Source organism: Aotus nancymaae, unplaced genomic scaffold, assembly GCF_030222135.1.
Source record: "Aotus nancymaae isolate 86718 unplaced genomic scaffold, 86718_ANA_hifiasm-v0.15.2.pri h1tg000040l, whole genome shotgun sequence".
NCBI classification, from domain to species: Eukaryota; Metazoa; Chordata; class Mammalia; order Primates; family Aotidae; genus Aotus; species Aotus nancymaae.
In genome coordinates this window covers 95906136-95927930 of record NW_026988454.1, presented here as the reverse complement: position 1 = coordinate 95927930, position 21795 = coordinate 95906136, and the positions used below count along the sequence as shown (strand labels likewise).

General features: G+C 38.4%; 1 protein-coding gene across 4 annotated transcripts in view; it reads right to left on the bottom strand.

Annotated features, from left to right (window-relative positions):
* Nucleotides 1-21795, bottom strand: part of COL9A1 (collagen type IX alpha 1 chain) — an 88745-nt gene that overhangs the window by 53808 nt on the left and 13142 nt on the right. For 2 of the 4 annotated variants that reach the window (XM_012471881.3, XM_064360926.1), the window contains exons 1-9: nucleotides 13904-14122; nucleotides 12324-12398; nucleotides 11951-11986; nucleotides 11759-11821; nucleotides 4854-4907; nucleotides 4244-4279; nucleotides 2317-2340; nucleotides 1910-1963; nucleotides 571-624 (exon numbers count right to left, since the gene is read on the bottom strand). In XM_012471881.3, the coding sequence (XP_012327304.2) occupies nucleotides 571-624; nucleotides 1910-1963; nucleotides 2317-2340; nucleotides 4244-4279; nucleotides 4854-4907; nucleotides 11759-11821; nucleotides 11951-11986; nucleotides 12324-12398; nucleotides 13904-13975 (468 nt within the window). In that variant the 5' untranslated portion in view covers nucleotides 13976-14122. Of the gene's footprint in view, nucleotides 1-570; nucleotides 625-1909; nucleotides 1964-2316; nucleotides 2341-4243; nucleotides 4280-4853; nucleotides 4908-10648; nucleotides 10900-11758; nucleotides 11822-11950; nucleotides 11987-12323; nucleotides 12399-13820; nucleotides 13842-13903; nucleotides 14123-14663; nucleotides 14748-21795 lie in introns of those variants that run through there. The other 2 variants (XM_012471880.3, XM_064360927.1) reach the window with 2 other exon arrangements.

The following is a 21795-nucleotide window of genomic DNA, read 5'->3' as shown; positions in this document are numbered from 1 at the left end:
AGACAAAAATATAAGATATATTTGTTTAATAAAATATAAAAAATAGGAGCAGATAATAAGCTAATATTCTAAAATCCTGACTCATGGGCATGTTCTTTTTGGAGAACCATAAATTGCAGTAGATTATTTTGGGAAGACATTGAGGGAAATGAAATAAGAGGCAAAATAGAAAATGTGGAAACTCTGAATTATAAATTAAAAATATGAATTATCTTCTATTTAAACTCCTATTCTTACAATTTTTCTTACTAGGAAAATCTTTGTAAAAACTAGTTTATTTGAAAATGCTTCATTTATATCCAAGTTTTGAGCATTTGAGACATCACAACTGTCTAAGGACTTCAAAAGTAATGAGTAAGTCTTGCCCTATAAAAACCATCTTTTAAATTATTGTGATTCCTCTACTTTTTGGCCTAAAAAGAACCATACTCTGGGTGGATGAAGAAATTGATAGCCGGTTTGGAAATTTGGGATAATTACTTAATTAATAAGAACTTCCATTTTGGGTTCTTAGATTTTTTTCAACCTTGACTCTCAGACATAGAGAAATTCAAGCTGCAAATAACTTACACTGGGTCCTGGGGGTCCAGGGGGTCCACGTGGTCCTCTTCTCCCAGGGTCACCCTAAGTTATTTGAAAATTGTGACATAGTGGTTATACATGTGTCAAAACACAGTACATAAAACCAGTGAGGCATGAGAAAACAGTACTACTGGAAACTCCTACTGAGCTCAGCCATGCATAGACCTGCCACTAAAATCAATGGGTGGCCCATAATCCAATTAGTTCTACAAAATGAGAATAATAAAGGCATTCCAGTCTCACTGAGGTAATAAAACAAGTCAGAGAAAGGCTAGGGGGAAAAGCAAAGCCAATTCTTCTCTACAGGACGAACATTTTATCTACTCTGAAAACAAACTGGAAACACTACTTATTTTTCTAGTTGATTTACAGAGGACCCAGAGCAACCAATACTGCTAGTGCCATCCGGCTAATCAGTGCAAAAGAAGGCTTGCACTCAGTCTGAAGCTGTGAAATGAAGGTTAATCTCTGCAGTGCCTGACTCTTGCTAGTGCTGTTCACCTACAGTTTGTCACTTGGTCTGTCACTGCACTCTCTTGCAATGGGTCAGAAAATCAAAGAAAGCTACATTGAAGCAAACCATTCAGATGGAAATGGGTTCCAATTACTCTTAACATCCAATGTTTACTCTTGGCACATTTTCCTTCTTGATGTTCTGCCATAAAAAGTCGGAAGCATCTTACAATTATTTTAACTTTACAATCATTTTATATTAATTCATTTGTTCACTAAATAAATTTCCAAACAGTAAACACATGTAGAGGAACAAACAAGATATATGATACATGACTCCTTCCCATAATGAGTTTACAATCACCCACCTTCACATAACATCACTATGTCAATGTTTTTGAAATGTTTACTTAATATCAATATGAGGCATTTTATATGAGACATTTTTATGAAGTCCAGCTCTTTAATGTTAGAAGTTAAATTTTGTTGACTGAATTTTAGTTTAATGATCCTAACATAAATATACATGGTAACAATTCAAGCTATTTCCTTTTATTTCATGCGGAGAGTCTAATACAAAAGCCACTAGACTCTAGTCCTGGCTGAGAGTCTGTAAAATGAGGATGACACTCCCTTACTTGACAATCTAGAAGCTGAGAAGAAAAGTTTAGCTGAAAACTTTAGGTAAAAATTTAAATCATTTGGCAAAAATGATTATTATTCCTGGTTCACATCAATATTACAAACTGGAATGAAATTCATCTGCTATGTTTTGGATTGCAAGTGGAAATGTTCAGTTAGGACAATTTGCTTTCCCAAGTAACATCTTCTATTAAATCAGCAAAGGTCTATCAAAATGCACTGTGGTACTCACAACAGGTCCTACACGGCCAAGCTCTCCAGGGAGTCCTGTTGTCCCAGGAGGACCCTGAAGTCAACAAATAAAAGCAAATGGTCATTTGTGAATATTTTTACAATCTATCATACATGATATTAAATATGATAAATAATAGAATTATATTTCTGTATTAGCTTTGGTTTCCAATGAGACAACTCATTTGACCAACCTTTAATTACTTAAGATAAAGCAGAAATTTCCTAAATTAATAAATACTTTGTTTAGCAGAATAAGGGTGTTATCCTTAGTTAGCCACCTGAGATCTTGTAGGTAGAATGCTATAAACACCACTGAGTAGACTGCTAGTAGAAAAGTAAGGTGGGAATTTGAGAAATAGGACATTTTTATAGATTGTATAAAATAAATGATGAAATGATACTTACAGGGGGTCCAGGAATACCACGGCCCTAAAAGAGTACAATAAAAATGTTTATAGCACGAGGTTTATACTTAGTATAAATATGAACGTAGATATAACTCAGTTAAACCATAAATCCTTACTAAAAATGATGCTTACTCTAAAGAAAGCACTGGATAAAGAAAAGCAAACATGGCTCTGCTTCTAAAGAAAGCAGAAGCTTATTTCAGCTCCTCAAACATTTCTTTGATGTCTATACTAACTGGTATTTTTCCAATTTTTTTTTTTTTTTAAGGAAATCACAGTAAAGAAGCCATCCATGTTTGCCCTCAGGAGAACTTACCATCACTCACCAAGGGGTGCACTACAACTGGAGAGTTTAAAGACTATCCATTTGCAGCATTTTATATGAAACCTACATTAAATGCATTCCAGTTTTACAATCTTTAAAAAATTATGTTTAGAAGTTCCCCAAACAAACACCTAGCTCAGAGAGGCAGACACAAAAAAGGATCAGAAACACAACTCCCTTTCAAAAGATTGGGCTGTATTTTCAGACACTAAATCCAGTAGATATTGAAAATAAAATGATGTCACTCCTGAAGTAACCTACAATGGGAAACTAATTTAATATGTTATATTTTATTTTTAAGCTAGTCATTCTATTTCCTTTTTTACATTTGTATCTCTTTAGCAACACCAAACTTTATATGATCAAGGATTGAACCACATCTTATTCATCTTCCTATCCCAACTCGTAGCACAGGGCCTAGTATATAACAAAACTTAATAATATGCTTGTTGAAATTAAAACTGAATTATCAGCTGCCTAGATCTCTATTCTCTCTCTTTAATTTCCAAGTTCAATTTTTTTTCCCCTTGTGACTTCTCATTATTCTTTTCTCTCCTACATTGGCTAGAACAGCTTTTATGCACAGCTGTCTGTGATACAATATTCATGTTAGCTTTTCACTTCAGACTTGCTTTTCTAAAATATCCATATACCAAGCATCCCACAGAATCAATGCACTGTTAATGATATTATTATTTCTTATTAGTTGAGCTGGCAAAACAAGCAAGAATTTCACATGGACAGTATGTTTTAATAATCAGTGGGAATTTTAAAAGGCATTCTTGGGAAAATGATTCCCGTTTGAACACTTTAATACATAGGTTAATTCAGGAAATAAGTGTTATGCTTGAAAACACCAAAGTAATCAGTAAGTTATTTCATTATCAGAAATGTAGATGTTCAACAAATTTCACTAAACAAAAAAGGCATCTCTATAAGATGTTGAGATTAAGAGCTGAGTTGAAAAACCTGGGAGAAAGGCCAGCAAGCTGTTCACTTCTGAAAATAGGCTTATAATGGAAAAGTTGACATGCTGAAACATGGCAAAGAAAATAGCACAAATAGGAAAAAAGAATAAAAAATACAAATTAATGACAAGAGTAAAACTGGAACAAAGAGCAAAATAGATAGGGAAAGCAGCCTAAGAACCTAGTCCTCATATACACAAATAATACACGCCTGTGACACTGTGCAAATGTAGAAAAAGACTGTCCAGAGAGTCAGGCAAGTGATAATATCTGATTAGTTGATATTTCATTAGAGATAAAACCAGTTGTGAAGAATGTGGTATGATACTATGGTCTAAAGATTGAATACTTAGATTTGCTCTTGTTATGCAAGAAGTGTTTTCTATCATTGCAGGTAGAGAGGAAATTGTCTATTGTGAAATATCGCCTGCAAATAGAACATACATTTTCTACTGTACATTCGGATTTCTCTAAAATTTTTCCATGCACAGTAGGAATGCTTATCATAGCAGATGTCATCAACTTACTTGTCATGTATATTATGCAGAAAACTGCATTTAAAAAATTTCATAATGGCAGAATTTTACCTAAAGATAGGAAATTTTCAGTTCTGTAGCTATACATTTACTTACTGGAAATCCACGAGAGCCAGGCACACCAGGTTCTCCCTAAAAATAAAAATAGTTCAATTGTACTGACCTTTCATAGCATGAATATATAGATATGAAGACTGCATAAATATTGAAACCATTTAAACACCCCATTAGGGTTTTTTTTTTTAATTTCCAACTTTAATTTTAAGTGCAGGAGTACCTATGCAGGATGTGCAGGTTTGTTACATAGGTTAACATGTACCATGGTGGTTTGCTGCACAGATCATCCCATCACCCAGGTATTAAGCCCAGCATTCATTGGCTGTTCTTCCTGATGCTCTCCTTCCTCCCACCCCCAATTTTTCGACAAGCCCCAGTGTGTGTTGTTCCCTCCATGTGTCCAAGTGTTCTCTTTATTCAGCTCCCGCTTATAAGTGGGAACATGCAGTATTTGGTTTTCTGTTCCTGCATTAGTTTGCTTAAAATAATGGCTTCCAGCTCCATCCATGTCGCTGCAAAGGAATTGATCTTGTTTCTTTTTATGGCCGCATAGTATTCCATATCATGGTGTTTTAAAACACAATTTTAGTTGAACAAGTGTATTTTAGATGCTTCATAACTTAGTTGGCTTGCGAGATGGCTAACTTACTTTTTGTCCCTTTGGTCCAACAGAGCCAGGGGATCCATCAGGTCCTGTTAATCCCTAACAGAACAAGACAATGATGTTAGAACTATCATAATATCCGTAGGCAAACCACTAGGTGGAAAACTTTCATTTTATTTATTAATCATCTACAAGATGGTTATATATGTATGATGCAAATATTGATAAAGAAGTACCTTCCTAGATTCTAACTCAAAAGTGAAGATTAACTTAAGGTTTGCGTGTTGTGGTTATTTTTTCTTGATAAATTGTATCATATTTCTAACTTCCTGCTAACTGCACTGTTTATCACAGGGTTCAATAATTTAGTGCTTTTTGTCTCTGCTTTGAAAAAAAAATGCAGCATAGCAATTACAATGTTGTAATAGCTAAAACTAGTGGGTCTTGACTCTGCCATTTACTCAGGTTTATTTACCTCCTTTACTTCATTTATGAAACAAAAATACTATGTATCTCTCTACAGGACAATAATCTTTTTAAAATATTTTTATTGAGATACAATTTACAGATTATGCAATCTATTTATAATGTGTAATTCAGTGGTTTACAATATACTCATAAATGTATAGCCATCACCATGGTCAACTTGAAAAATTTGATTACTTCAAAAAGAAACCCCATACTGTTTAACTATCACCTCCCCCAGTCCCTTATCTGTCCTGCCCAAAGGAACCACTTTCTGTCTCTATAGATTTCCCTATTCTGGACTTCTGCATGAATAGAATCATAGACTATGTAGATTTTTGTGACTGCCTTCTTTCACTGAACATGTTACCAAGGTTCATCCACGTTGCAGTCTCATTCCTTTTTATGTCAAATAGACAATAATCTCTTTCTAACTATACAACCACAATGTCTTGCAAGTCAATAAAACATTTCCTCAATAAGAATTAAACACAATCTAATTATTGCCTTATAGCCACTAACAGCCCCCTAGCCCATGATGACAATGTCTTGGAAGTCATTAAAATATTTCCTCAATAAGAATTAAACACAAAAATTTCATTATTGCCTTATAGTCACTAACAGCCCCCTACCCATCTTCTAGCAATGGCAATTGCTCATCAAAGAATATTAATTTTTAAAGTAGAAACATTTGAAGCATGCATGTTTCTACATTATTTTTCTTAGTAAAAATAGCTATAATTAAGTATATATATTCATGTATGCCACTTGGTATGTAAAATTTAAGTCTATTATTATAAACCACATTTGTAATATCATATTTAATACTAAAGCAGTTATTAAATACATATTCTAAACATTCTCATTTTCCCTTCTAGTACTTACTTTATCATTATCCTCCATATAAAACACGTATTAAAGAATAATAATATCACATGTATACAAGAATTTCCATGTTTGGTAAAGATACATTTCTATTTTTAATTTTTTCTTTGCTCTTTGACACTTTCAGATGCTGTCATTTACAATGTAATCTTGAAATTTTACCTTTTAAAACATGAACATGATATATATGTGTGTACATATACATACATGCCTATGTAAGTATCTTATAAACTCTATTATCAAGATTTTGAACAAGACCCAAACAATATCAATTGAGAGATGAATCTCTTGAAAAACATGAAAGCCCTACTTAAAAACTGATCACCAAAATTCATATTTAGTCTGTCATGGTCTGAAACAAATATCAATAAAATTCCTTCACATAATTCACATAGAAAACTAGTTCATTGGCCACCATTTTTACATTTCTCTACATTAATTAATTTTCCTAATAATGTCACAGAGTGAATCAAAGGAAGTAGAAAAAAAATGAGTTGAAAATGTTAATTACTGGAAATTTACCAAAGAAGAAAAGTATTAAACACACACAGAAAAGAATTTTTGACAGACTGCCTTTGATTTTCAAGAGCCCTAATCTAACTACAACACTGTAATTTGGGAACAAGCCTCAACGTGATTAGTTGCTAAGCACCTATGGTAATGAAATGTTTGCTTTGGAATTTCACAACCAAACCATACATCCAGGAGCACTCTGGACACACATATGGCATGTAAATTTTATAAACCTCTAGGCATATTTAACTAATGGATCCTCTAACTCTCACTTAATGCATAAACCCTCCAAGACGAATTCTGGTCAATTTTCAAACACACAATCAACTAACACTCTTCAACCTATGACTAGAATAACTGATGAGATTGGAGAACAGTAACTATAAAGCAGAACCAAGTAAATTATTGGATAACCTGTAGGTTGTTTTCAGGTTACTTCATATTTTAAATATCCTCCATAGGCTGGGTGTGGTGGCTCAAGCCTGTAATCCCAGCACTTAGGAGGCCGAGGTGGGTGGATCGTGAGGTCAAGAGATCGAGACCATGCTGGCCAACATGATGAAACCCTGTCTCTACTAAAGACACAAAAATTAGCTCAGCATGGTGGCACGCGCCTGTAGTCCCAGCTACTTGGGAGGCTGAGGCAGGAGAATCGCTTGAACCCAGGAGGCAGAGGTTAGAGTGAGCTGAGATTGCGCCACCACACTCCAACCTGGCTACAGAGCAGGACTGTCTCAAAAAAAAAAAAAAAATCCTCCATAAGAAATGATAAATTATGTCAATCACTGGAAAGTTCTTTTAACTAAGTTGAAAATGGATTCTGGTGCCAGATGTTACAGTGACACCTGTTACAAAATAACTATGCAGAAAACCATAAGCTCCCTGAGGACAAGAACCACATGTCCTTTACAGTCCTAACATGTTGCTGTGGCGTCTAACCACTCAAGATGTGGATTACCATATACAATAAATTTAAGGAGTCCTTCTAGGTGGAGAGATATTACACTTGTTCCTCCACATCATCTTTATATTCAGCTCAAATCCTGATCCGACCACTTAGCAGCTGTGAATCATGGGCAAGGTGCCTAACTGCACAGTGTTCTAGATGCTGTTCCTCATTGAGAAAAGGTCCTGCAAACAAGCAAACCAAAATCTAGGTATTAACCACAGCACTGTACTTCTTGGTCTCATCACATTTTTTCAATGTCTGAATATTTGTAGCTAGACTGACCTTTCAGAATAATTTCTTAATAACTCCCAATCCTAGCTATAAAACATCTGCCACAGATAATAGTTGTATACATTCAGAGAATACAAAGCACCTAGCCTCTTCCTGTAAAAATTCCCATGGTTTAGCTATAATTCTTATACTTTATTCTAATTCCTCCTCTTATCTCATATAGGTGTTGTAAGAAAGAATAAAATACTGTTTTTAAAGATCTCTCTGAGTATGTCACAACAAATAATACATGTGAAAATATGTATTAATTAATCTATCTATTAATATAATTGCTGAAAACAGCACAATTGTCCTAAGGTTAGAACCAAGTTCTGGCTTCTCTAATTTTACATGTCCATAAGCCAAAAAATAAAAATAAAAAATCAACTTAACCTGAAAAAAGGACAGATTCGAATTGAAATACACAGACTACACTCATAACACATACATAATTTTCAAAATCCAATTTGCAATAAGACCCTCAATTCCTATTTCAAAGAAATAAAAGAAAACATTACCAGTAGCAAAAAAAATTACCTTCACACGAATGTTCATACAAAGTTCTATACATGATAATATTGAAGCTGACTGTGTTCTGAACTTCATGTCACTGTTTGGCAGAGAATACCAGTCCTCAATGGAGATTTCCTTCCAGCATTCCAACAGCTCAGCTGGTAGGACTCAAGGCATACCCTAAAAGCATAACTGCTATGACTCATTTACATTTTCTGCCAAAAATTCATCCAGCACAGGATAATGAACTCTGAACAGGGTTCCTTTCTGATTCTTTCAACCATCATCCAATTAACCATTTTTTAACATTACCAAAAAACAAGCCTTGTAATGACCCAAAGAGCAGAAGATGAAGAGATTGGAGGTTTAAGGTCCTACCAGCACACTCAGGTTCATCTACCAAGAAAGGACTGCTGAAGCTCTCCTACTTACTTAGCTCACCTATGGCCAAGGACACACAAACAGCAAATTCTGATCCAGTTACTGTGTTTCATTATTCTCAAAGATGTCCATTCTCAAGTTAGAGTAAAAGATTTGTTTTTAATGTCAAATCAGTCAAAGAGTGGAATAAGAAAACTTTTCAGTTCCAGGAGTCTCATGTGGCTTCAATTCAAAAGCCAGAGAATACAAAACATACCAATATTTAAAAATAATTATAAAATACCAATTACAAATGGCTTTTATTATTCATATCATTCTTCTTGGTAGGTGACTTAGGTACTAAAAATTCACTATCGCTTTTTCTCTCTATTCTTGCTATTCTCTCTCATCTATTAAGAACCTCACTTGTATCCGCATAAGGCAGAATTGCCTGGGGAGTCTAAAAATCAAGAAATCTGTACTATTTTGCTATCTTAGCTACTAAACCCTAGTTCTCTGAGGAAACCACTTTTCTTCATAATTATACAGTTTCTTTATCTATGGAAAGTAATATTAGACCAATCCTTTCCAGGTTATTGTGTGGTTAAAAGAAATATCTGTGGCAGTGCTTAAGGAAAAAGTTCTACGTAAATGCATATAGTACAGTTAATTTTCCCTGAGATCTAGAAAATGCCTAAAATACTGGCATATACATGGATTTTCTTTTTTCTCCCCTTTCCTCTCTGTCTCTTTTGCTTTCCTCTGCTGTCCCAGCAGACTGACGAAATGTGCTCATCATTTTCTCCCTGAGGTCAAAGTTCAATAACTTAAGACAGCTTATTCTTTTACGTCTTTTAATATTTGAAATCTGGTTTATGCTACACTGTGAGTCTGCAAATATAAACAAAGAAAAATTTACTTGAAACTGTTTTCTATGTTTTACTTCTAAAAATTTCAAAGCACTTTTATTTGTTTATCCAAAACTTCTGTTAGAGTGGAGAATTGTCTTTATGATACCATGGTATAAGGCGAAGAAGAATCTGTTGAATAAGCTACAAAAGCACTATTAAATTGGTGGACAGATAAGCCTAGATTTCTATCTGACGTTATATAATTCTGTCTGACATTATATTGCAGCTTAATAGCAAGACAAGGCTTCAGATGACCCATTTAAGCTTCAGTACCAAAATAAATTTTTGAAATACAAAATAAATATTTTATTTACCAAAATAATTTTTTAAATTTAGTCAGAAAGTTTTCTTTTCATCCAGTACAAAGAGCTGATTGAAGTTTCAAAGAAATATAGAAATAAATTCAAGCTACATTAGGCTACTAGTTTGCTCAGTGGCCGCATTTATCCAACTCTTTTTCTTATGGTATGACAATTTCAGGCAATTATCGATGTTCCAAAGAGTTTGATTGCCAACAAGTTATATTATTTCGGTTCATATTATATTAATACAAACACTTGTTTGAGATTCAGTTTTTACTATGTAAATATTAGTCTTGGGTGCCTCCTGTCCTGCTAATTTGCATACACAGAAAGTTCAAACTAGGGGCTTTGTAAACCAAGATCTATTTCCTAAAACACTACATAGTGAAATCTTGTCTCCACAAAAAAAATACAAAAATTAGTGTGGCGTGGTGGCCGGCTCCTGTAATCCTAGGTACTGGGGAGGCTGAGGCAGGAAAATCGCTTGAATTTGGGAGGCGGAGGTTGCGGTGAACCGAGATCACGCCATTCATTGCACTCCAGCCTGGGCGACTACAGCAAGACTCCGTCTCAAAAAAACAAAACAAAATAAAACAAAATAAACCCACGAACACTAAATCATATAGAAAACACCTTCATTACAGGAATCCTGACAAAGAAAGCACATCTTAATAACAGTAAAAATCCAGTTATTTATTTTTCTTTCGAAATGAAGCGTCTGTCTTAAACTGTAGTCAAAAATTCTTAGAAATCATAATTAGAGGTTTTCAGGTGCTTTCTTTCATTTAGAAAAGTCTTTGGTTTTTGGACAACACATAGAGTGGTAACTTGAAGAATAACTTGAGTGATGCACCATGGCATGCTCTCTAAGAACAGACGCCATTTCTTCACTTAATATTCCAGGGACAAAGTCAAGGACTGGTCTTTAGCAGGACCTCATTAAATATTGTTAGAATGCATGGAAAGAGGAGAAGCTGAGAGTCTTGAAGTCATTTTACTCTGAAGAAGTATTATTTAGTGTTAGGTTTACCATATAACTCAGCATTTGATAGACATGGGGGTAAACTGGAGAAAGGTTGCTGGTTCCTAATCTTCATGCAACCCCAGCCAGCTCATTTCTGCCAGTAATGCCAGCCAGAAAATCTCCATGGAAAGAGGAACATTTTCGAATTCTACATTCAAAACTAATTTTTTTTTTAGTTTTCTGATGATATGTGTCGATGTTCTCCTTCCCCGCCCCATCCCCGCACATCCCCGCACACTTTAAGTGCATCTTTCTTTTTCGCATTCCTTGGGATTTAGGAGTGCTCTACCCTTTGCCTACCTGCAGGCTCTTTTTCTAAATTAATCCAGGGAGTGCCAGTGAAAGAGCAAGAGCGAAGGCTAGCCTCCAGGAGCCTGCCAGTGGGCTCACAGCCCAGAAGCCGAGGCCAGTAGAATCTACTGCCACCTGTACCCACTGTGTCCGCAGTGGGGCTGAGAGTTCACAATGTACACGGGGAGGTCACGGTTAGAGACAGGAAACCGGTACCCGGTGCTGTTTTCTAAGACGAGGAAATGCCAGCGCCTGGAGAGAGGTATCCTCATCTTCAGGATTCCTTTTGCAAAAGCTGCCAGCTCCAAGCTCAGTCAGGCGCTGGCAGGAGGCCAAGTTTAAAGGCACAGCATCTCTCTCTCTCTCTCTCCTCACACATACACACACACACACACACACACACATGTACGTACGCATACCCACCACACACCCCGGGCTGGGCACCCTCCCAACACTCGTCTACTCACATCAGCGCCAGGTGTGCCGGGCTTGCCTGGAGCTCCTGGCTTTCCCGGTTCACCTGCAGGACCCTGAGCAGGAGGAGGAGGGTGCAGGGACAGGAAAGAAAAAGATGCAAAGTTGAGACCCTTCGGACACAGGGGGCTGCAAAACATGTCTAAAAGAAGGAAGTGGAGTGCCATTCGCGGCAACCAACTTACCAGTGGGCCCGGGGGACCCTTAGGACCTCGATCACCCTGGAGGGGTAGTAGAAAAAGAGAAAGCAGTCGATGAGCGGGACAGGCTGGGGACCCCACTGGGACGATCCCAGGACAGCTCATCGCAAGGATGGGGATGGGGATGGGGTAAGGGTCAAAGGTGGAGGTTCATGACCAACAGGGACACCTCCCCCGCCAAAAATCTCCGGGGTCCTAGGACCCAACCCCCAACTCTCGTCCACATCCGATTCTGCCTTTAAGTGGCATGGCGGGAGGGGGAGACCCTGGTCTTCTCTAAAAACCCACAGGAGCCCTGGGAAAGGAATAGGAAAAGGCAGGACTGAGGAACAGAGGTGACCTGGAGATAGAAACTTACGTCGATGCCGTCGATGCCGGGAACTCCAGGGGGGCCCGGAGGCCCGGGAGGACCCTGCTCGCCCGGGGGACCTCTCTGGCAAAAATAGCAGACACAGGTTAATGGAGCAGATCGGGCAACAGGAGCAAATAAGCGCGGTGTCCTGAAGCCCCCCGCCTCTGTCGGGTAAAAGATACCTTCCGGAGGAGGCCGGGTTTTTGAAACCCAACACAAAAATGTCTCAGACCTCTAAGCAAGCGCAGCTTTGGTCTCTGCCATATTCTAATGAGCTAAACTGTGGGCTAGAGCAAGATAGAAGTCTCCAAGGTAGGGGAGTTCTCACTGGATCTCACCTCTGCAGAGTGCATTAAACCAAAGAGGAGCTGTGGAAAACAGAAGGGCTAACGCCTTTTTATCCTCAAAAGGACTCAAAAATGAAAACGGTGGTCATTCGGTACCTCGATTTATCAGTCACTGCATGTCAGTGTTTTGACCAGAATGTAACAGCCAAGAACAAAGACTCCACACCAGGATCTTTGTCCGGTGGAATGGGGAGGTGGGGGCTATTCTTGAGGGAAAGATTTGGGAGGAGGAGGGCAGGGCAGCCGTGAGAGCAGTGCCTGGCCTCATTTCAGGTTTACCCGCAGTGACACTCCCTCAGTCCCTTGAATTAGGTCTTTGCATCTCGCTTCAAAATTACACCAAATTTCAGACTGACCCTGGGGTGTGACCCCTTTTATCGCTGGCAGACAGCTATGTTTTGATGGGGCTAGAGGGAATCCTGGCGTCTGAAATAGTATGAACAAGTTGCTTAGGGAATGTGGGTTTTTTTCCCCCTTCTGAATTAAAAAAAAAAAGAAAAAGAAGAAAGACTCTTTCATCAAGGAAAACTTTGTTTTTCTAAAATCCAACGACCAAAAAGGTTACAATGGGGTCTTTGTAAGTGAAACCTCAAACCTCAGCTGCGCTTAAGCGCCCCCGCCAGGTCCTCTCCAGCGCGGGAGGGAGGAGGCGCTGGAGCCTTTGGGAAGCTGCTGAAATGCTGATGCGAGCCAGGCCGCCCGGTTCCATCCCGGAGCCGCCAGCACCGCAAGCTAGACTCGGGGTTTAGTGCAGCCACCGCGGGCTGGAGGAGAAGGAGAGGGAGCTTGCCTGGATTCCCGCCTTTTCCAGCAAGGCCTGCTCTTCACAGTGACCAGGAGTGGGGGCAGGGGAGGGGGTGAGGTGGGGAAATAAGAAGCAATAACAGGCTAAGAATTAAACGTAGGTCTCGAGTTACCTATTACCTTCAGCGCCAGAGTCTGCAGTGGGGAGGATCCAGGTGAGGGAGGAGCGCCCCTTCCTAGACCAAAGGGGCATCTAGGGCTCTGGTCGCGGCAGGTGCTGGAGGCTGGAGGGAGCGTGGGTCCGAGAGCCCTGGAGATGCTCCGTGCCTTCCTCACAGTTCCCCTACCGCTAGGCCCCCACTTGTCCTCGTGTGTGCCTCAAAAATGCAAACACTTCCTGCCCCCAACTTACCTCGTCAGTGGTCTGGCTGGGCTGGAGAAGAAAAGACAGGGAGAAAGTGAGAAAAGCACCCTTCAAAGTCACTCGCAACTTACTTGAGCCGCGCACAAGCAGAGCCCCGATAGGAGCAGCCCCAGGGCCCCGCGGTCCCGCGTCGTCCAGGCCATGCCCGCCGCCCACCACTAATCCCTTGGCCTGGCTCGGCAGCCGGCCGCCCCTCTAGGCGGCTTCCAGACCCGCCACTCGCATAGGTGGCACTTTGTCCTTGCAGAAAAAGCACCCCCAGGAGTAGGGATTGCCAAGGTGTCCCGGCCTGGGAGATGCACGTTCCTCCTGTTTATGAATGGCCCTGGAGAGGGTCCTGGGATTGGAGGAGAGCTAGCGGACAGGGGAGGACGGATAGAATGACAACAGTCTCTCTTAACCCTTTCCCTGCAACTGAACAGGCAAGGTCTGACCATGCTGCTCTGCCTCCACCCCACCTACCCCAGTGCAGCCTCTGGCTGTCCCCAGAGCCTTCCCAGGTGGCCTGTGCCAGTGTTGGCCAGTAGATCTCAAGTGTTCTTAGATATGTTTGAGACTAAGGGAGAAGGGCCCGCAAGCCACCAAAGGGAGAACCAGACACCCGCAGGTGGCTTCTACCCGCCAGGCTGCAGGTGGTTTCTACGTGCCAGGTTGAAAGTATGACCTGTTCTTCCTTCATATTTCTTTAGTCAGTGCAGCAAAGCACAGGCTCTCTTAGGGAAAGAGAATGGGGAGGAGGGGTGCTGGGGAGGTGGCAAGGTGGGAAAGTTGGCAAGGTGGAGAGGGTTGAGCTGGGTAGAAGTGGCCTTTGCAGGTAGTCAGGGGACTCACCGTTATTCTGGCTGGCAGCTCATGGCAAGTTTCTCTCCTAGGCCGCTGGGGATCACAATGGATCAGCATCCATTGAAGTTCAAACTGGAGAAAGGTAGTAGACAGTCAGGTAAGGTTTTTTGGACGACTGAAGCTGGTCATTCAGGAGAGAGGTGAGTTTATACTTGTGGTCTAATTGTTAAACAATTGGAAATCAAGTTGAACTGGTTGAACACACTGGACCAGGACTCTTTCTTTTCCTTGAATACAAGTTTTCTAAGGGAATTGGGTTGGCAGTCTCTCACAAATTTCTCTGATTATTAGGCATAGATGTCTTTAGCATTGAATTATTTCAGCATACCCCTAGGCAGGAAACAGACCACACACACTGGGTTTCTATTTCTGTTCTGATGACAATCTCAAGAAGTAGATCCTATTAAAATGAGGTTTAGAGAGAACAAGAAACTGTCCAAGTTACAAACCAAAAAGTGTCATAGTCTGGGTTGAAACTCAGGCCTATTGAACTCTACAGGAAATATATGCTCTAAGATTTTAGATGGGAGATTAGAGACAGAAACAGCAAAAAAAAAAAAAGAAAAAAGAAAAAGTGGCCATCAGAAGGACAAGTTCCAGGACAAGGAAACTAACTGCAGTTCAGAAAGAAAATCTAGTGTTGGAAAAAAAATTTGCACACTGGAGAAGACATTCTCTATGAAGTGCTCACAGCTTAAAAATGGAAATTTTAAGGGCTGAAGATGAAGGTAATGAGAAGGAAACCTAAGACTCAGGAGAAAAAGATTTAAAATGTTTAATTTTATATAATCTTATTCATTGATTGAAAAGATGTAACTTTTTAGGCACTTGAAATTCTGACAACTTTCTTACATTGTTAGCAGGTTATTACAGGAGAGAAAAAAAGACGGTAACAGGAAAGAAACAGAGCTAGGAAAGTATTGCCAGGTCTGAATCTGAAAAGATCCTCAGGTGACAAGGCAAAAAAATTAAAATGTCATATCCCATAGGAAGCCTATAGCCATGCGCCCTGCTGGTATCTCTTAATTAAGGAGCTTTCTGGCTAGGAAAGGAGCATTTCAAATTGGATCCATACTTCTTTGTCATTGACATTATGCAAATGTCTGGGTAAATATCCAGGTCCTAGATCTAGGCATTACTTCTTTTCCTTCAGCCAAGAGATATTTCCATGTCATCCCACCTGCCAAATGGATTCTAGATCTGCTAAATCTAGAATGAAATTACTTTTTTTTTCACTGTTTTGGAATCATCCAGAATTGAGATTACTGGACAGAAGGTCAAAATTGGAAAGACAGTGAAGAATGAAGTCTTTCCCTCCTACCCCCCGAGGAAGGGAAAGTTTAACCAAAGGAAGTTTTGGCTAACCAGAAAACCTTTATCTTTTGTTTAGCTAGTTCATTGAAGTTACTTATTTCAAATGTGAAGTAATTCATTAAGCTGTTTTCTCAAATATGTAATTATCTCTGAATAAATTGGTACACCTGTTTAAATATGCAAGCTGCAATTGTGGCACAGGATAATGGGGGAATGAAATGTAATTCATCTGTGAATACAGGCTGGGTTGTTCAGAGTGCCACATAGATCGAGAGTTTCTGAACACATCTGCACACCCATGTAAACACCACCTACACACCAATAATCATCTATACAACAACCATTTTTGGGCATGAAATATGAATTCCAATTTGCATGCTAATTATTTTGAAGGAAGATTGGCAGAGTGCCTTGGTAAAAGTCACTTTTGTTATACATGTAAAATGCTGATTTTCACACATTTCTCATTTTCATACCTGGAATCATTCTTCTCTTTGAATACTCACTGACAAAATATATGTGAAAAATAATTTAGTCCTTTTGGCTGGTCTGAGTTCAGTGTTGTTTACAACTAATTTAGTCCTTTAGTCAACATTTGTGAAGTCCCACTAGAAGCCAAACACTAAGGAAACATTCTAGTGAAACCAAAGGTATTTCCCTCTCCACAATGGGTTTATAATTTGCAAGACAAGAAAAATACAAGTAAAGAAATAAAAAAGGGTTGTTTTTAATCTACTAAACAGAACATAAAATGCCCTAGCAAAATCCATCCTTCTCAACATAAAATATTTCTTTATTGTCTCAGGGAAAACTGAGTGGTGTGAATGTAAAGTTCCTCACATCTGTCTATATTTGGCATTATTCAATTATTTTCTACAGGACAACATAAAGGTATAATACAATCCTCAAGGTTACAATAATGCCATGCCCAGCTGACAACACATTTAAGCAAGGAATTTTTGCCCCAACTCTCTATTATTTTACCAGGGTTAATGATTTCTACTTATTTTGCTAGGTTATTAAGAAAGATTAATGAGATATTTAAGCCCTTCATAAGAACTAAACAAAAACTAACTGCAGACAACTATCTTTTCCTCCTGAGAGAGCATATTAATGACTATGAAACTTGCCTCAATGTTAATGAAATTGGCATAAGGTTTGATTTTTGCAGACTGAATTATGATTAAATTTTACAACTATAAAACACCAAAAAACTAGCTCTTGAATAGGACAGATGTTTCATTAAGCTTTTGTCTTCCATGGCAACAAAGATTTAAAGGAGCACTTGAATTCTCAGATCTCATCTTTCCTTTCAGTTTATGACCAAATGTTGGTTTGTACCGTCATAAAAGTGAAGCTTCCTGATTATTGAGCAGGAGGATCTGAGCTGCCTCAAAATTTGAAAATGTCCTAATTCTATGTAGGTTAAACCATGCTGTTCCAGACATAGTGCTAGGGATGTAGGCAGCACTCATATTTAATGCAACACTGGATCATACCAAAGGCTACAGCAGAATGGTGAAAGGAGAAAGCAGTAGACTTGGAGTTAGCAGACCTGAGATGTGCTCATTTATTTATTCAACATATTTTCATGTAACACATTCATGTGCTTTGGGGTAGACACCATGAAAGACACAAAAATATCTAGCATATAAAGCAGTATCTAAGCAGAAAATGCCTTTCACGATAAATACTATAGCAGTGGAGATGACAGAAGTATTTTTCTAGCTCAGATCACCAATGAAGGGATCATATAACATGCACCCTATGAGTAGGGCCCCGAAGCCCCACTTCTGTTATTATAAGCAGAGACAGGGAGGGTAAAGGTCAGGGTTTACACAGAGGGTTGACAACAACAGCCCCAAAGATAGGAAACGGTATATAGAGAAGAGACCAGATTTGCTGGGGCAGAGTAGACATCGGATTTTTTTTTTCACCTTGACTTCCAAGCTAAGGAATTTAATACTATTTGGTAGATTATTATTGAATTGTCATTAAAAGATTTGTTCGCAAAAGATAGGGATGGGGAAAGCTTTCATAATTTAGAAGGGCATTTTGAGGAAATTTATTTGGTCATAAATGCCTAACCCTTTGAGGCAGAAAGAGGCTATCACAGTAAAGCAAGAAGAGGTGTTACACTCTGAACTAGGAAGAGGCATCCTGAGTTATCTGTCACATAAAAAAAATTAAAAACTCTCCCCACAGTTTACATACCCCTTCAGCTACCATCCTATCTCTGTTCCTCTTTATGCAAAACTCAAAAGAGTTGTCTATAACCATTGCCTCCAGTTCCTCTTCTTATTTTCTCTTGAGCCCATTCCAATTGGGCTTTTACTTCCAACACTCCAGTGGGTCTTTTCTTAAGATCACTCTCTTTGATTTCTAAATCCAATGGTCAATTATTTGACCTCTCTACACCATGTGAGTCAGTTTCTCATTCTACCCTTTTCAGAATACTATTTTCCCTTGACTTTCAAGGCACCACAATCTCCTGGTCCTCTCCTATATTACAGTTTTCTCCTTCTTCATCTCTTTTGACAAATGTTCCTCATCTCGGCAGTCTCTAAATGTTAGCTATTTCGGGACTCAGTTCTTGAACTTCTCTATTACACTTGTCTCTTGGTGACTTCCTGACTTTAAATACCATATATATGTTGACAATTCCCAGAGTTCTTCTCCCAGATGGACCTGTCTGTTGAACTCCAAAAGCACACATCTGCCACTTACCATCTTCATCTAGATGTCTATTAACAATCAAACTAACCCCAATATACAAACTAACTCCAATATCCAAACTAGCTCCTGATATTCTCCCTGACACCTGCTCTTCCCACAGCCTTTCTCGTGTCAGTAAATGGCACGTCTATACTTCCAGTTACTCACACCAAAAGTATTGGTGTCATCCTTGATTCTTCTTTTTCTCTTATACCCCAAATCCTGTTTTACCTCAAAATATATTAAATTTTGATCACTTTGCATCACCTCCACCACTACCACCCTGGTCCAAACCAAGGCTGTCTCTGCCTGAATTATTGCAGTAGCTCTTAAGCAGCCCTGGCTCCTACATGCTTATGTCCTTCTCTTCTTTCTCCTACAATATATTTTCAAAATAGCAGCCAAAGAGATCCTTTTAAAAGGTGAGAATATGTTGCTTATCTATCCAAACCATCTGGTAGCCACCCATCTCACACAGCATGAAAGCCAAAGTGCTAACACAATTTCCCAACCACATCTCCATCATGTTACCTCTCCAGCCTCAATATCTCCTTTCTCAGTCTCATTCCAGCCACACTGGCTGCCAGTGAGTTCTCAGACATCACCCACCTACACCAGATCCTTTTCCACTCACCGTTCTCTTTTCCTGGAATCCTCTTCCCCCAGATATCCAGATGCTAATTCCCTCAACTCCTTCAGGTTTCTGCCAAAATATTTTCTTCTCAATGAGGCCCTAACTCAGGCACTCCAATATCCTGCTTTGTTTTTCCCCTAGCATTTATGACCACCTGGCATATGCTATACATACTAATCTATTCATAGTGTCTGTCTTCTCTCCCCAGAATGTAAGCGACATTGGAGCATTAATTTCTGTCTGCTTTCACCACCATCTAAAATGAGGCCTATAAGTTAGTAGGTGTTTAATAAATAGTTACTGAATCAGTACATAGATATGGATAAGAAATCTAGTGAAGAAAGAATTGATAGTATTTGACTTCAGGTTTGATTATGATTTGTGGCAATTCCCTTCCCCTGTCTGGGTTCCAGTTTCCTCATGATAAAATGAGAGGTTTGGATCAGATGCAAAGTTTCCTCCAGCTCTGAAAACCCATGATTCTACTGACACCACGTTGTAACCAAAAAAACTAATCAAGAAGAGATTAACATAAACAAAGATTTCTTTATGGTCTTAGCCCATGTACATTTTTATAGAAATAAAAAAATAATAGCACACTAATTTTTTTATTGCAACTGTATGGGCACAGCTGGGGCCAATAAAAAAAATCAGTGTTTTTCATTTTCTAGGAAAAGCAAGTCTGATAATTATGCAGTTTTTATCCTAGCTATCCACAGCCCCTACTTCCAAAAATGGCTTCTACTATGTCACCAGCTCTAGTTCTGTTTCCTCATTTCATTGCCACCTAGTGGAAAACCCAGCTGAGGTTGTTAATATGGTCTCCAATGCAGCAGGCTGAGTTTCATCTCCAAAAAATAAAATTAAATTGTTTTGACATCATTCAAAAATGTTTTACTCAAATCAAAGTTTCTTAAAATAAATGTTTTCTATCAATATGTATGGAAAAGATTACCATTTCTTCTTTTTAATTTGATTTTTACTTTCAACTGGAAAAGCATTTGTAAAAGATGTACTTGTCAAAAACAACTTAATAAGCAAACTTAATAGTTTAAGTGGTATGCATAATAGATAGTATGCATTTCCTAAATCACTAAAAACACAACTTTCCAATAACGTTTCTCAAATGCCAGAAATAATGCTAATCACAGCCTCATGATTTATTTTTCCCATGTTATAATTCATGAAACTTACATTGTTTCTACATTGGGAAGTTAGTGTGATTCAATTCTGTGGATAGAGAAAACTACAGATAGCTTTTCCAACAACAGTTTTGCCAGCTATCACATTTTCTCTGAATCTAGTGAAAATAAACACAGAGCCACACATTTGAAAATATATTTTTTAAAGCAGTAAGTCTGTCTGATTAATCACGTTCCATGTTGGTATCTTTGGAATATGTACAGGTAAAAAGAAGAATGGTTTAATCACATGTCTGTTAAGCCACATAAACTTTTATCCCCCCTCAAAGAAGCCCAAACTCCCAGCATATATCTCTGAAAAGGGAGAAAGGCCAACTTTATTTTCTAATAGAGCTGTACCAAATAATTCTCCTAGGTTATCATGCTGACAACAAACAATAAAGAACCTGTCATAAAATAACATGTTTTTATGGTATGCTGCCAGGAAACCAAGCTTTTCAGTGGGATGAATGGCACCATCCTTAAATATTGGCACAAAAGAGAATAGAATATGTGGGATTTATTGCTTTAAAATCAAACTAACAATGTATTTCAGCAGTGAATTGGGAAAAAATATAAAATGCTCTGAGCCCACTAAATAACCATGAATGATGAGAATATGTTTGAGTTGTAGACCACGTGAACAGCTATATCATAAGCTTATGAAAACCTTTTGAAATTGGCTTCCTTTTTCAATTTAGAAAAGGAAAGGGGACAAAAGATAGGATAGGCAGAGGGGAAATAAACAAGTACCATATAAGTGACTCTTTTAGCATCAGTGATCTATCAAATGCTGTTTTCAATTGCATTTTTTGTTATGTAGTTCCTAGGGCTACTTTTTGACACCTGACAATATCTTTTGAAGGGATATTTTACTTTTGATTTATTTACTAAAGAAAAGCAAGGGTTGACTCTGAAAAAAAAAAAGTGTTCTATTAATGTAGGGTGTCAAAGATTAGAACGAATCCAATTGCATGAAGGAAAATGTAACTACAATTTTTCGTATTGTTTTTCTGTTATTTTTGTGCTATTTCATTTTAATTTAAAATTTCTAACACAGCAATATTAAATATTTGCTGTCTCCAAATTGAGAGAAGGGTGACCTATCAGTATAGTTCTTCTACCTCTCAGAATATGTACACATCACTACCCATCACTCTCCAAGTCCTCTAAGGGACAGGTAGTCATTGTTCATCTTTAGTAATTGTCAGCAAATTTAGATTTCAGCCAAACTGGTGAGAAGTCTAAGAAAATAGTCCATAAAATTCAAGAGAAA